The sequence below is a fragment of the Ambystoma mexicanum genome, chromosome 8 (genome assembly GCF_040938575.1).
Source record: "Ambystoma mexicanum isolate Mex_15411 chromosome 8, UKY_AmexF1_1, whole genome shotgun sequence".
NCBI classification, from domain to species: domain Eukaryota; kingdom Metazoa; phylum Chordata; class Amphibia; order Caudata; family Ambystomatidae; genus Ambystoma; species Ambystoma mexicanum.
In genome coordinates this window covers 899,246,992-899,263,759 of record NC_090929.1, presented here as the reverse complement: position 1 = coordinate 899,263,759, position 16,768 = coordinate 899,246,992, and the positions used below count along the sequence as shown (strand labels likewise).

The 16,768-nt window shown below is 45.8% G+C and overlaps 1 protein-coding gene across 1 annotated transcript in view; it reads left to right on the top strand.

The window, feature by feature from the left end:
• The window catches only part of GLUD1 (glutamate dehydrogenase 1), a 501,976-nt gene that overhangs the window by 326,302 nt on the left and 158,906 nt on the right, over positions 1-16,768 (top strand). Inside the window, exon 8 of the mRNA XM_069610788.1 lies at positions 15,568-15,705. Coding sequence (XP_069466889.1) covers positions 15,568-15,705 — 138 coding nt within the window. The remainder of the gene's footprint in view (positions 1-15,567; positions 15,706-16,768) is intronic.

Genomic DNA, 16,768 nt, shown 5'->3' with positions numbered 1-16,768 from the left:
CCCTTTGAGGGAGACATCCTTTTCGGAGAGAAGGTAGACTAGGCCCTAAAGGAATGAAAGAGGACTCGGACACGGCACGTTCATTGGGTGCCCTCCAGAGTGGCCGAAGCTACAAGTTTTTTCGTCCCTTTAGAGGGGCTTCAGGTAATTCCAGATTCTCTGCGTCAGGAGACAGATCCTTTGGTAGGTCGGCTTACCCCTCCCAGGGATACAGGCGTGCTTCCCAAACTGCAAACCGTCGCCGGAACTTCCAGACGTCCAGGAAGAGACCATCCTATCAGTCGTCGTCGAGAGACGAGCAAAATAAAGATCAGCAATGACCAACAACACACCGTTCTGGGGGGAAGAGTATCAGCCTATGTCGACGAATGGGAACGAATAACGACGGATCAATGGGTGCTGGACACTATAAGGAACGGGCACTCTCTACAATTCAAGCACAGCCCTCCGCACATTCCACCTGCGTTCACCGCTCATTCCCATCTGAGGATACTGCAACAAGAGGGAACAGTCATGTAAGCAAAGGGCGTGATAGAATTAGTTCCAACATCACAAAGGTCAAGGAGTCTACTCAAGATACTTCGTCGTAAAAAATCTGAACGGCAAATGGCGTCCCATTTTAGACTTACGCGATCTCAACAAGTCTTTAAAGAGCCTGAAATTCAAAATGCTCACGCTGCAAGAAGTGAACCGAGCCGTTCAAGAAGGGGATTTTCTAGCGTCCCTGAATTTACAGGACGCGTACTTCCATATTCCAATGTGTCGGAAACACAGGAAATTCCTGAGGTTTGTAATAGGGCGGACTCACTACCAGTTCACGGTTCTTCCCTTTGGGCTCAAGACCTCCCCCAACGTTCACGAAATGCCTGGCCCCAGTAGCGGCCTGGCTAAGGAAGCAAGGCCACCACGTTTACCCATACCTCGATGACTGGCTGGTAAGGGGATCCTCCCCTGCGTCGACCAACACAAGCTTCTACAACAGCTGGGATTTGCCATAAACTTCGAAAAATCCTCTCTGCGGCCATCGAGAACGTTAGTGTTCCTGGGGGCACAGTTCGAGACCCAGTCGGGGCTAGTGAAGCCTTCTCTCAACAGAACCTCAAAACACAATCAGCTGGCGAGCCGACTACGACAAACCACCAGGCTCACAGTAAGGAAATACGTTTCGGTCCTCGGAACCATGGCATCCTGCATCCATCTGGTGGCAAACTGTCGCCTATTCATGAGGCCAGTCCAGTAATTTCTCGCGGACCAATGGACACAGGCACAAGGATTGTGGTCAGACAAGATAACCATCGACGACGACGAGCTGCTTCGGACCCTTCATTGGTGGCAGAGTTTCCACAATCTGAACAACGGTGTACCCCTACAGGAACCGGAGTTCCAGCGAACCATAGTCACGGATGCGTCCCTAACGGATGGGGAGCTCACATGGGTACTCTTCAAACGCAAGGTTGCTGGTCTCAAACGGAGTCACTCCTACACATAAACGTGTTAGAGCTCAGAGCAGTACGATGGGTCTTGAAGGCATTCCTACCACACATCAAGGGATCGCGAGTACGAGTACTGACGGACAATACGACGGCCATGTTTTATCTGAGAAAACAAGGAGGGACGCGATCAAGAACTCTTTCCATAGAGGCCCAGAAAACATGGCATTGGGCATTAAAGCATGAGATTTCCATCGTGGCTCACCATCGCCCGGGAGTGAGGAATTCGCAAGCAGATTCCCTCAGCAGAAGGATGGCCCAGATACACGAATGGGAAATGGACACAGTTCAGCTGATGAAAGTGTTCGAGAAATGGGGTCACCCCCCTCTGGATGCTTTCGCAACCAAGGACAACAAGAAATGCGAGCAATTCGCAAGCAGATGGCCTCAGGAGGGTTCCATGGGGGAGGCATTCTCCTTCCCATGGACGGACATGTTCCTTTATGCTTTTCCTCCGTTCCCCCTCATACGGAGGACAGTACAGTGGATACGCAGATACAGTTGCCGGGTAATTCTAGTGGCACCGTACTGGCCGCGGCAACCGTGGTTCTCCGACCTGCTTCATCTGTCGCTGGAACATCCAATAGCGTTTCCGAGAGTCCCGAACCTACTATCCCGGGACAAAGGCACGGTGTGACATCACGACCCGGACAGTCTCAACCTTGCAGCCTGGCTCCTGACTTTTCGGAGTTCGGTGCTTTAGACGTTTCGGAGGATTGGCAAAAAATTCTGCAGGCGGCTCGAGCCCCTTCTACCAACAAATCTTACACCTATAAGTGGCGGAGGTTCTGTAAATGGTGAAGAGGACAACAAGGCCTACAACCGTTGACGGTGACGCCGGAACAAGTTCTATCTTACCTGCTTCTCTTGGCGGAGAGGGGTTTATCTTTCACATCGATAAAGGTGCACCTGGCGGCCATCTCGAGGTTCACGAGGAAGAGACAGTCGTCTCCTCTATTCAGCGACAGACTTGTGAAACACTTCATGAGGGGTTTATTTCGAACTTTCCCCCGGTAAAACGTTTCCCACCAACTTGGAGTCTCAACACAGTGTTGGCAGGCTTAATGAAACCACCCTTTGAGCCTATTGCCACGTCGGACATGAAATTCATATCGTGGAAGTTGGCATTCTTAATTGCTATCACATCAGCTAGGAGAATCTCGGAACTGCAAGCGCTGGTCGTAGACCCACCATACTTAAGATTCTTTAAAGACAAGGTGGACCTGGCAACTAATCCTACGTTCGTCCCAAAAGCTCCGACAGTGTATCACAAACACTCGTCCATTGTTCTCCCTACTTTCTTTGCGACCCCATCATCGGCAGCCGAAAAAACTGTTCATACCTTGGACGTTAAGAGGGCCCTGAAATTTGATCTACATCGTACACAGGAACTCGGGTCTACTCGACAAATGTTCATCGCATATGGTCCGTCGACGAGGGGAAAAGCAATCTCTAAACAAGGATTGGCTCGATGGGTCTCATCGACGATTGCGTTTTGCCACTCCAAGGCCGGAAGGCCGCTGCAAGGGCATCCTAGAGCCCATTCTACAAGATCAACGTCCTCCTCAGCAGCATTATGGGCAGGAATCCCGCTAACGGACATATGCCAGGCTGCGGCATGGTCAGTGCCCCACACGTTTACCCGCCACTACTGCCTTGCCAGGCAGCATGTGGACGAGGTGCAGATGGGAAGAGCAGTCCTGCGACATCTGTTTCAGTAAGGTAAGCTCCACACTGTGGAGAGTCTGTTTTTCTACCTTTTGATGACAGTATGCTTTATGTGGGTAAGGTTATAGGAGTAAACTTATTCCTGCTGTACATATGCATTGTGTATTATGGTGAGGGTATATTACATTACATTCCCACCGCCGCTTTCAGGTGTTGCTGCTATACAATCTATTCTAAGCATGTGAATCCATGAAAGATCCAATGCTGGAGAAGGGAATAGTTTCTTACCTGTAACTCCATTTCTCCAACATTGGTATCTTTCATGGATTCACATGCGCCCGCCAGCTTCCCCGGAATGCAATGTATTTGCTTGATAAGTTTAACCCTTCCTACTTTGGAGGGGCCGAAATCTGAAGGGGATCCGCGGGGGTGGGCCTCTTATACTGGGACGGCCTACGGAGCATGCGTAGGCGGGTCCTAAAAGGACGTAGATGGGACACAAAAGTGGCGGAAGTTTTCCTATAGGAAAAGGCTATATATGTGTACCGAGGGGTCCCAGTCTGACGACGGGGAATATTCTAAGCATGTGAATCCATGAAAGATACCAATGCTGGAGAAATGGAGTTACAGGTAAGAAACATTCCCATCCTCATTGCTCTGGCATGGGCCAGGAGAGCGTGGTACCCGGACCTTCTAGACATGTCAATCTGCCCTCCACGCTGTCTTCCCTACCGAGACGATCTCTCACGGGAGAGGGGTCGGGTTCTCCATCCAGAGGTGAAGTCTCTCAGCCTTCATGCTTGGTATCTGAAAGGTTGAGGTATAGGGATTGGGACCTCACCGAAGACGTGATGGTGTTGCTTTCGGCCAGAAGGCTTGCAACGAAATCCCTGTACTGTTGCCGTTGGAGAAAGTTCTGTGACTAGTGCAGGGTACAGAATGTGGATTCTTTCCAATGTTCCATTCCTTTGGTTTTGTCTTTTTTGCTTTCTTTAGCCCACAAGAGCCTGCAAATGGGTACCATTAAGGGTTACCTGGCGACGCTGTCCATATTTAAGCACTCGTCTGAGGAATGTTCTTATTTTAAGATTCCTTTTGATTTCCCAGTTTCTAAAAGGGCTAACTAATGTGTTTCCACCGTTGCCTTTCCAGGTCCCGGGATGGGATTTGAATTTGGTTTTGAAGTTACTAATGGGAGCTCCGTTTGAGCCCTTGCATTCTTTTCCGTTGTGATGGTTGTCCTTTAAAACTGTGTTTTTAGTTACGGTCACTTTGCACGCAGAGTGAGTGAGTTGCAGGCACTTTCCGCCAAGCCACCCTTTACTGTTTTCCATAAGGGCAGGGTTGTCCTGTGGGTGCGGCCTTCTTTTCTTCCAAAGGTTGTGTCGGAATTCCATTTGAGCCAGAAGGTGATTCTTCCAGCGTTTTATCCTCCTCCACATCCTGTTAAGGAAGAGGAGAGGCTCCATAGGTTGGATCCTAGGAGAGCTTTGAGTTTCTATCTCTCATGGATGTCCCGGGTCAGAGTGGACGATCAGCTCCTTGTTGGTTATGCTGGAAGGCGCTTGGGTCGGGCTGTTTCCAAGCAGACCTTGTCCAGATGGATCATTTTGACGATCTGAGTGTTATTGTTTGGCGGGAAAGGACCCTCAAGTAGGCTTACGGGCTCAATATACTAGGGGTGTGGCTGCCTCCACTGCTCTACTCTCTAATATTTGCGAAGCAACCACATGGACCTCTGTCCATACTTTTGTGAGACACTATTCCCTGGACTCCATCCATGGGCAGGATTTGGCCTTTGGTAAGGCTGTCCTCTATTCAGCTATTTGATTGTGCATTCTAAAATTGTAAATTCTTTTCCCTCCTCCATAAGTTGGTACTGCTTTTGGAGTCTGTCATAGATGTGGAATACGTCGGAGGACACAATCCCCTCAAAGAACAAGTTACTTACCTTATCTGGTAACGTTCTTTCGATTGGCTGTTCCTCCAACGTATTCCACATCGAAGCCTGCCCCTCTACAGAATTTCCTATGCCATTGCAGCTTACGTTTCCACAAGGCTTTCGGCAGTCAAACTGGCATGAGATTGGTGGCACACGATCTGGGGGGGAAAAAAACTACAACTGAGGCTACGGGCACCGTGCGTCCTATATATAACATCCAGTGATGTCGACCCTCGACTTAGTCCCTCGAGGGACAACTGATCGACGCAGGACGCCCTCTGGATATTACCTTTCATAGATGTGGAATACATCGGAGGAACATCCCATCGAAAGAACGTTACCAGATAAAGTAACTTGTTCTTCTCGTTTTCAGCTCCTGGCAGGCCCATTCTGAATTGTGCATGGACTACAAAAGTTTGAACATCAAGAACTGTGCTGTTCCAGTACAGTGCATGCAGAGAATGCATACCCCCATATCCTGCCCCTACTACTGTCTTGCTGCCTTTTGGTCTGCCTTCTAAGTGCAACAGGAAACTTCCATGGGTAGAAAAACAGTTTGTAGCCACTGCCTTCCACATGACGATCTTGAATCCTGTTGTCCTGCGTGCAACTGTTTATGCCAAAGTCCCAAAAGGACCGCAGAATCTAAAGGTGGGTGCCATAAGCCTTGCCGGCGGAGTTGCAGACCACAGCTGGGTTCTTCGAATCAGACCACAAATGCCAAGGCAGCCGAGACTCCTATTCGAAGCTCAGACACCACCCAGGAACTGTCTAGTTCCCACATGCCTGTTCCCAGACTTGAAAGGCCGTCTCATGGCACGCTGCTATGAGGAAGGCCTCTGGCGACACAGCACACCACCACCTGCCTTCCTTTGACAACCTTGTTGACTGAGGACTGCACACTGTTGGTTGGTGCCTCACGGCCAATCGAAACAACACCAACACCCACTGTGGTTCCACCTACGCACTTACCACATGGCGATCATACAGACACTACGGCGAAGGGTGCGCATAAACCACGTTCGGCGGCTGAGGCGGAGATGTCGAAACAGCTGTTGAAAAAGCACAAATACGCATGAAAAACGCCATTAAGAGCTCTCTGCTCATAGTAAACGGGTGCTTCAGACCCCTGGTGACTATGAAGTATCCTCACCTGTGTCTTCCGCCCTCAGCAAGAAGTGTCCTAGAGTGCCCCCAAGGACACTGGTCCAACAGTAGCACCACCTGTGACAAAGGACACCCCTAGTGGCACCAAGCTCCATCCTGTCTGTTACCCCACCCAAGACACAATTTGAGGATACTACAGGGAAAATCTCATTCTTTGTGGATTTTATAAGCAGGCTGCCCACTCCTTCAAAGTGTACTGAGCAGCCTCCTGTACACCCCCCGCCTCCTCCCTCTCTCACCAGTGCCAGTGGCACCTTCTCTTCCTGCCCCATCCTTGCCGCCCGGAGGACCCTCACAAGGTTCTCTTTACGAAGACATGCAGTTAACTCAACCAGACCAGGACATGGATAGATGATCAGGGTGACCCCGGTCAGGATGGCGATGCCTACCTACAGGACCAGGTCAACCAAGACCTCATTTTGTCGACCCTATTGACCCCTCCTTAGCGGAAGGCGGTCACTCCTCCCCCATTGTGGACCAACCACTCTACAATGAGCTGCTAAAGAAGGCTGCTCACCACTTTGGCATCAAAACAGATAAAACAAGCCCAGCAGGGATTGACTTTGTTGAGGATGTTCCCAATGAGAAGAAAGCTGTTAGCCAAGCCGTACCTCTCCTGGAGTCTTATTAAGAAGAGGGTCTCTCCATCCTCGTCTACCCCCTCCCTTTCTAGGACGGTCAAACCTCGGGTGTAAAATCCCCTCAGATCCCCTCTACATTAGGAGTTATCTAAGCCGGACTCCCTGGTGGTGGCCACCACAAGGAGAACTGGTGCTCCACTCTCAACCTCCAAACCACCTCACAAGGAGTGCAAGAAAGCATACACGCTAGGTAAGCATATCACAATCTCTGCTGCATACCTTACCAGGATAGCAAAGCCACTTTGCTGGCCAGCTACAGCAGTGCCCAGTGGGATGAGGTTTCACAGCACCTGGACTCTGTATCGTAACCGTCACGATCCTAGTTTATCAATATTGCTGCAGAGTGGAAACACAAAACATCCTGAAGAATGTATTGGACTCTGCAGTCTCCCCAGGAAGAGTCATTGCCAAGGGGAACCCTCATTCAAACCCATTTCTGGGTGAGACTCAGGATTTAAGCCAGAGACACAACGCCTCTAAATATTTTTTCTTTCTTTATTTTTTCAAAAATGTTATTTACCATGCACAGGGTTGCAGTATTACAAATCATAAACCAGCATTAAGACATTGCTGATACAGGTATTCAAATGTCATACAATACTTTCTTGGTATTGGTCATTTGTCTTCATGACGCTCCAGATAGTGCCGGAAATCTCCCCAAATGTCATGCGGACGGCACACTGGTGCCTCTAGGCTGGCGTACGTTTCTTCCATATCATTAGCCCAAACATTGTTATGGAGCCAGCTGTCATACGTGGGGGGGCCTCCTTCCATGTTCACTGATGGCCCTTTTTCAAATACAAGTCCAAGTTTGCCAAATTTGCACTTCAAAGGATTCAGCTTCTTCACATGTCCCAATAAACACGTTGAGGGTTCCTATGATAGAGGCTGGCCTACAATCTCATCTAATGTGTGACCTATTGCATCCCAGTACACCGGTGCCGGACACGACCACAGCATATGTAATATACCAGGTTCCAAAGCGTTGCATCTGGGGCATCTCACTTCCAAGGAGGAAAACATTTTCATAACTGGAACGGGGAGACATCTGTTCTGATTAGAATCCTGAAATGTATTGGCCTATGCCTAGAATTCTGCTTTGTTAATCTGCATATTTGCAACCAGTGAGTGTCTACAAAAGTGACGCCCAGATCCCTTTCCCATTTGCCCCTTATGTGCACTGATTGCACAACCCAAGAATTCTGCGCAAATGTATATAGCGCCAACACACACATTATATTTTCCTCGTGTCTAACAGTAAATAGCTAAGGCAATTAGCCATTATAGATGCCAATAAACATTCCTTCAATGTGAGAATTCAAAGTGCCTGCTCGGATGTGAAGGAGCTATTCAAGATCCATAAGGAGCAGGAATCCCTGCCCAACCTAGACTCTGGCCCACTAGTGAAGGACGCTGCCAGGATGCTATGCAGGGCAAATTGAATGTAATCAAGGCTGCCATAGAGTCATCCTAAGGCATTAGGAGATGAGGTGGAGTTTACTAGATGTCCTCTCCTTCCTCAATTTAGTTTTTCCGCCATCATGGTTTCAGATCTTGCTAACATAGTGCAACAGCTGAAAACTAGTACATGTAATGATGACGCTTGTTAGACGGTTAGCCTAGACTTGTTCACCTATTCTGCGCTATATGCAAATTTGTTAATGCTCCCTTCCTGGAAGGCCTAGTGCCTCAGGAACTTAAAGGCGTGGGTAACCCCCATTATTAAAAAACGGGGCTTTCTGTGGACATTCCGCTTACAGATCGATCTCTAACACACCGTTCCTGTAAAAAATTCTGGACCATGTAGCATATGGCCAAACTTCTGACCATCTTAATACATTTTCCATTCTAAATCGTCCATATGGATTTAGGCAGGGATTTGGAACAGAAACCGCACTGTTGAAACAAGGCCAGATAATGGGAACTCGTGGATAAGGGAAAGGCCTCCATCTTGATGTTAGACTTGTCGGCAGCCTTCGATCTGGTGGATCATACCATCATGTCCACCAGGTTGAGGGACTTAGCCAATTCCTCGCCGGCTGCAGACCAATGAGTATCCTCCTTCCTTGGTAACTGGGATAATAGTTTTTCATGAGGCAGCGGCTGCACCTATAATCGTTAAAGTTGGCGTACCGCAGGGGTCCTGTTTATCTCTGTGATTGTATAACATCTTTACAGCCCCCTATTTTGCCTTTTTGGAGCATGAGGGAGTGGATATGAATTATGCCGATGATGCCCACTGTATTATCCCTAATGGGGGTATACACACGAGATGGTCTAGAATAACTTGGCTTTGAACAGACAAAACCGAGCTGTTGATCTTCGGTTCCTCATTATGACAGAAATTGGATCCGGCTTATGATAGTTTTCACATTGAGGATTCTAAAATATTGACATCAACGAAGGTCAAGACGTTGGGTGTTAGCCTAGACCAACGCCTCAACATGAAGTCGCACATTGGCAGCCTGGTGTCCTGAGAAATAAATAATCGCAAGAGTAATTGTGGGTGCAAAGCTCGATTTGTAGTTGTGATCTTTAACGGGCTCCAACTCGAACTGAGCTGTGCGAGCAGTCATGAGAATTGCTCGTAATGACCAGGTCTCGGCGGCTGGACTTGCCCTGCACTGGCTCCCTGTGGAGTCTAGATGTTTGTTTGGTCTTCTGATTATCACCCAGAAATGTGGACGGGGGATCGATGCCAGTGTATCTTCAGGATCAAGTAACAAAGGGACTGCCTTTTGGTGCCAGAGACTATGCTATAAATAAACTTTAAAGACTCTTATCTCTGTAGCAAGAATTAGCAGAAATTTAAAAGTTTTCAGTGTTAAGTCTAATTTCGTGGGCCATCTTTTAAAACTTGGTAGAACTCATTGCCGCATGGTGGAACAGAAGTTACGAAATATGACACATTCCCAGGAAAGTATTAATGTGGCAAACATAAGATTTTGTACATGCATCCCTGGGGACAATTCGCATTTGTGTATAAAATTGTGGAATTTTAGGCCAAATCGTTAATGTGTAAAATTACCAAAATGTGTCAAAGGTGAAACAAGGTCGCACAGACTAATCTGTGCTGCACATCATATGTAACCTGTGTGTAGAATTTGCCAAGAGATTACAAGTAAAGAAATGTAGGTTTTTGGCAAAATCAAAATTTTAAGCAAAGTAAATGTGGGAGTGTTGGGACATTGTAAACTTCACCTCATAAACCTGACATCATCCCCTTAGAAATCCAACCAGTAGAGAGCAAGGCGGAGATTACTACCCTTGCCCAATCCTATTAGGGGCGTGTGTAGTAAAGCCTGCCCCTGTCATATACTGTGATGTCACCTGGCATTATAAATAAGAGCCCCTGACAACACCGTTTTGGTAAATTCAGGCGGGATTTGCAAAAGTGGGTTCATTTGACATGTAATTTTGATTATAAACAGTTTTCAATCTACCATTCAATCTCGAATTGTATGCTTTTGCTCAATGCATTGCTTGTGATGGCTAGTATCTTTCCAGTGTTGCTCCAGTAAAGAATTGTTTTTGTTTCAAGAGTTTTAGACACATTCATTGTTTATTCATCCATTTCTGAGTGTCATTTTAGCATTGCCAGGGTTTAAATCTGTTTTTCTCTCGTTTGGGGAGGGGAAGTCGGATTTCTATTCTGTTTGTCATTCCTGATTACCTGTTGATTCTGTTTATCGTCTTAAAATTGATTTGTGGGTTGAGGGAACATTACAGGCGGTAATTCTAACTCAAGTACTATCTTACCTAAAATCAAAAGTGCTTTTATGCCCTGCTGTTTTCTAGTTGTGTTAATAGGTTAAACTAAGTGCATTGCTTACATTCATATTGTTCTTATCACCCCAAGCTCAGCAGCAACGTGCTCGCCTTGGAAGCAAGATAACACGTAGCAACACGAGTTCGATCCCCGGGTCTGCCCCTAGAAACCTGGGTATTAAGCGCGTTATAAATAACTTATCATATCATTGCTGCCCCATAATAAAAATGGTATGATTTCTTTTGAATTTCAAAATAAATATATTTTATCAACCAGCCTGATTCATGGTCCATTGTGACCCGGAGTATTTGAAAAGCGGGTGTGACATGACTGGTGTATCCTCTCAATATTGAATCTAATCTAAGCATTTCAATTGCACGCTGCATACCAGGCTGAGACTAAGGTGTGCGTCGCCTTATTGAAATCCTTAACAGCGGCAAGGTAATACAATTCAAAATCAGGGGCTGACAGTCCCCCAAGCTCATATGTCAGTTTGAGTCGTTGCCAGTTTACTCGATTTTGTAATTTCCAAACAAATGAAGAACATACCTGAGCTATTTTGTCAATATAAGATCTACCAGGCCATAGCGGTATATTGCAAAATAAATAGAAAACGTCGGCAGGATGGTCATCTTTATTAATGCAACTCGTCCCATCAGTGAAATTGGGAGATGGTTCCACCTCTCCAGCTTGGTGCCAATTTTAGTAGCCAGGGAGTCCTAATTAAACGATTTGACGAGAGTGGGTGATAGCGCATTCTCAATACCAAGGTACCTTATATTAGAGGGTGACCACCGCAGCCCAAAGAGATTACGTGGTTCCTGTGTAGCATCCGTTAACGGAAAGACCTCAGACTTGTTGCTGTTTGAACACAAGCCAGAATACTTCCGAATTGCAGTTAATATCTTCTGCAGGTATTTCCCCGGTTCTCTTAGATGCTGATAATTATGTATATGAGTTCCACCCGCCCGGCAATGTTAATTCCGGCACTCATCTGCCAGTGGTTATATCACTGGGGCAAACAGTGGTGACAATGGCACCCCTACCCGGTGCCGCCCTCCAATACGAATACAGGCGAGGGCACCCATTCACATACACTCTGGCATGTGGCTTTGTATCCAGGGTTCATAACCACTGTTTCCATCCCTAACCTTTTCCTTTTTTTCCATAACCTCAGTATTGCATTAAGTGTTAAAAGTGATGTATCAATGACCACAGTGTCCTAGCAATTGAAGTCACCTAAGAGTGTAGGAAGTGTGTGTGTGTGTGTGACATCCCAAAATGGTATCTACTTAAACCTGAGGAAGTGTATTTTATTGTTGCATATTGCCCTTACTAAAGAAGGCTTATTTTAAAACTGATTGTTAAATTAATAAATCATTATTTTACTAAGAAACCTTGAGTATATAAGTGTTATTTGAATACTTGTCATTGTGAATCTGTTACATCTGTACAGCTCATACTGACCCCTGTTGAGATATGTCTGGCTGCTCAGTCCCTCTACCAACTTGTGTAGTACACACGTATACCAAAGGTTGGGTTGCCTATTGCCAAGAGGACGAGGCTGGTGTAGTCTCCCACAGGATTTACATACAATCTTGCTTAACAGTAGCTCGTTCCCATCTGTAGAGTTAGGATTAGATATGTGTTTTCAAACCCTTTTTGAAGTTTAATAAACACCATTGAACTGTGGTCTGTTAACTGTTGCTACCATGCCTTCCTTACACCACTAACAGTGTAAATGTGGTAATACGTGGATCATGTACACACATTTACAATCTCTCAAAGGGAGGCAGATGACATGTATCTCAACAATAATTGTATCCACAGTTATAACCTATGAGGGAACAAGTACTGCTAAAGACAGTAGGGGTGGAAGGGTGCATTTAGGGACCCAGGGCAGACAAAGTTAATATACAAAGTTAAAAGCTCTTATGCACTTCTTCTTAGATAAAGTCTTGACAAAGTTAGTAAGTTCAGCAGAAATCGTAGTAACTCAAGTGAGCTGCTTTGTTAGAGAGCACAAGCTGTTCAGGCCAGTGCAGGATAGTTGGTATCAATTCTAAATGGAACAAAAGCACTTGGCAAGATAGGAAGCACAACTTAGGCTAAAAGATGAACACCCCAATCCCCACAGTACCTGTGATTTGAATGCAAATTTTCGAGCTGGATTGCTCCTTGCTACAGCTTGGCAAACCCCTTGTTACTGGCCCTTGGTCGTGGTGACAAAAGAAAGGCCGTCTGGCGGGCTTCTGCGGCAGTACTCGGGAGGACGACTCCTCAGTTACGGATCTCCTTTGTTTCAGCGGCTCCTCATTGTTTTGCCGCCTTTTCCTCTGGGTCAATGAACGAGTATCTCGGGTTGAATGAAGCTTACCACTCGGTCCTGGACTCTGGTGAGGGGACTCTGGATCAAGAATTCCTGTCTCTGTAGTGTCCTCGGGATGCCCACGATTTGACCGGATTTGGACTTGGCAAGACGATGCATTAGTCAATGGTCACAGAACCCTGGCATTGGGCTTATGCAGCTCTGGTGAGGCACAGCAAGTCAGGGGTTACGCCAAATGGAAGCCTGTCTTGAGGCTCGTTGGTCCCACCAGCCCAAGGGAAGAAGTCCTCCCGTACGGATCTTCCCAGTGGATATGAAAACTGGGCCAACACAGCTGCAGGGCTTCACCAAGCACTTTGCGATCCTTGAGGCTGCTGCTGGCATCTAGTCACATCGCCTTCTTTGGATGTTCCCCTCCAGTGGTCTGCTCATACTCTAGTCCCTGAAACCTTGATTTTTCATTCACAGCCTAGGCTTTCAGGACAGCCAGCCGGCCAATCACTCGTGCACACCTACAAAGGACAGGAAGGTTTCGGGTTCCTCACTCACTTCCTGCCTTTCCAGATGCACTGGAGCCTGGGCGGGCTTCTGGCCTGAAACTCGCCAAAGGCAAAACGCACAAAGGACTCAAACCTGCTTCAACTAAGAGTATAAGCCCAGAAGAGACAAACAAAAAACGTCGAGAAAAGACGACTTGGGGCCGTTTTGAGAAAACTGACACCTATGGGTGCTGTACTGCAGAGGAGGGTTCTGCCTACGGTAAAGATGCACACTGGTAGTAACATTAAACCACTGCCACCAGCCATTTAAAGCAGTTTAGTGTAACAAAAAAATGTTACAACGGAAATGTGATACCGATTCACTAGGTAACCCCCAGCACTCCACATAGGGTGCCGTGAGCTAGTTTCACAAAGTGAAAAGTAAGACTGGGATCATACTATTCTTGGAAACTTTAGTTCACCCAAGAAAATATATTTAAACATTCAGAGAAATCTAAGGGACTTCTTATTGGCACTGCACCTAAGGTGATGGGTGTCACTATAGAAACAGCAGATGCTTATGGCGTTTTAGACTCTATGAAACAATAAAACACAAAAATCCTAGTCAGGAGAAACACATGAGTGAGAAAAAGGTCCAATTCACTCAGGTGGAAAAGTCACAAGCCCCAAGTCCAGCAAAAGAGCCGGGGGCGGGGGGGGGGTAGGGGGGGGCGGAAGGGGGTCTCTTAAGGTTGAAGGAAATTAGCACAGAAATTCAACACCCAGGAACAGACAAGAAATCCACAAGTCAAGCAAAAGGTCCTGGGGTTCAAAAGTGCTGGGGTTCTCATAGTTGAAGGAGATTTGGCATCAAATTGAAAAATCTTACCTAACGTACATACTTCACTGCCTCATAGCGGTTATCACTGCATATGCTGATAACCAGCTGCACCTAAAATTGCAAGTGTGCATATGAGGACGACAAATTCATGTAATACCTTGACCAGTTCGGAGCCAAATGTGTGAAAATAGTTCTAAGCACAAAGCCCTGCTACTGAGAGGGGTGGATCTTTCCTCTCTCATGGCGCCACCATCTCCGGATGCCAAGTCTGGAAGGTACGACATTCAACATCGACCTGTTTGTGTCAAGAGTAATATTTATTACGAAGTCTGTCTTTTGGCCGCAACAAATCCCCTTTAACTCTAGCAGGATCTCCCTTGTCATTGCAGTAGTTTACTGTTCTTGACTACTGTAGCGGAGTGCACTTTGAACTACTTAATAACCAGAATTTCAACTAATGCTGTGGGTGTGAATACTCAGGTCAAATATCCCAGCTGTAAAGTGGCTGCACTTGCTGCCAATCAAAATCCATATTGACTTAAAGGCTCTTGTTTAATGCCCAAAGCATATATGGCTTGTTTTTTTCATCAAAGTACTCTGTCGTTAATTGCTAAACAGATGTCTTTAGTCATACTCGCATAATCAGCTGGCCTCTTCGAACCCAAGGTACAATCGTGTGGTGCTAAAGTTTAAAAATGTATGGTCCCACATCGATTCCTTCCCAGTTCAGAAGAGTGCTAAAATCCACCTCTTTCACTCTGCTTATAGAAGGGTACAATAAAGTAGCCTGCAACAAAAGCTCCACAATGTTCACGTGCAATCATGAAATGACCTGGTTTTAAAGAGTGTACTGTTCTCACATGATTTCCAATTGACTATTATTACACTCTGCAATTGGCACATTTCCAAAGTGAAAACAGCCATTTATTCAATGATCAAAACCTAAACACGCTGCTAACAAGTGAGATTGTTCTTCCGCTGCTTTCATTGATGTTTATTTGATGCAAGAAGGCCTCGTTTACCTTGCTGCAACTTTATAACTTGTTAAGTGCTCCAACACATAATCCGAGATCAGTACTTCTGGGCAGGTGTGCTATGGGACTATGTGCACTGTTGATTCTTAAATTCAGCCTGTAAGTTTTCTTTTGATAATGATACATGAGTTTAAAGCAAATGTTTGGCGCTCCATTAAATATGAAGTTCCCAAATAATCTGTAGCCTTGTTTTCCTTTTTTCGGTAGCAACACGGAACAATTGTTGGCTTCCCTAAAGCTCGACCATATGATGGCAACATTCTGGAAGCAGATTGCGACATCCTTATTCCTGCTGCCAGTGAGAAACAGCTGACCAAGGCCAATGCACATCAGATCAAAGCTAAGGTATGCTACTTTTAGCTGGAATTAGCAGAGTGCATTGGAGACCGACCCAAGTGTGCAATGCCTACTTTGTCGTTTGTAGCCCTTTTGTTTTGAAGATGGTAGAAAACATTGCATGCAGGCAACAATTAGAAAAAAACATTGTGAACCCATGTTAAAGGGGATGTATGAAAATGGAATGCATTTATGTATATTACACACACACGTGTCGGGAGGGGTGTGGAAGGGACTGTGAAGAGACTGTGAAGGGAGGTGTTATGGGGTGAACAGCCCAATCGTATTTTTTTTTAGAGAGAAAAACCATTAAGGGCCTATTTCAATCATTCTGTGTTAAGATAAAACACAACCCTCTGCCAATAGGTTAGATAGTTTTACAGAAACCACGTTTCTATCCAAAAGATAGACCAAACTTTCTAGAGTGTTAGCTAATGCTGAGCACTTTGGGCTTATGCAAGTGGAGGAGGTACGCTGGTAGTGAAATGTAGTTACTCCAAATAACCACAATCTATAAATGGTTTACCCATGTCTTTTATCCTAGAAAGGACACCTACTCTTGATTCAGGGTAGACAATAAATACAAAAAGCAATTGGAATAGTTTTCCCTGCTCTCCTATCACTCAGGTGGACACCAACGTCTGTTCATTCCTTCAATACTTGACTTAATCTAGTTACCCAATCACTCTACTTTCGATAATTCTTTCATTTTTCCTTACACAAATCTCCAAGCAGTTGTGAATTATTTAACAATTTTATTATTGCGTATGTCTATCATTCACATATAAAAACACATCTTTAAACACTTGCTCTCTGTGTAAAATACAGCAAAGTACAAAACCGAACAGTAAATCAAGACACATCTGTGCATCAAAATGCTGTTTAAGAAACTACTTTGTCAAACAGACTTGTAAGGGTTACAGGGAAGGTACCTAGCTACTGCATTCAATACCAAAAATGTTATCACATGGTCAAAAATGATCACATGAAAAAAAACCAATGCCTAAAATGATTGTTTTTTTGAGAATTCACAACTGCTTGTTGTTGGGGAGAATTTTCATTTTAATGCTAA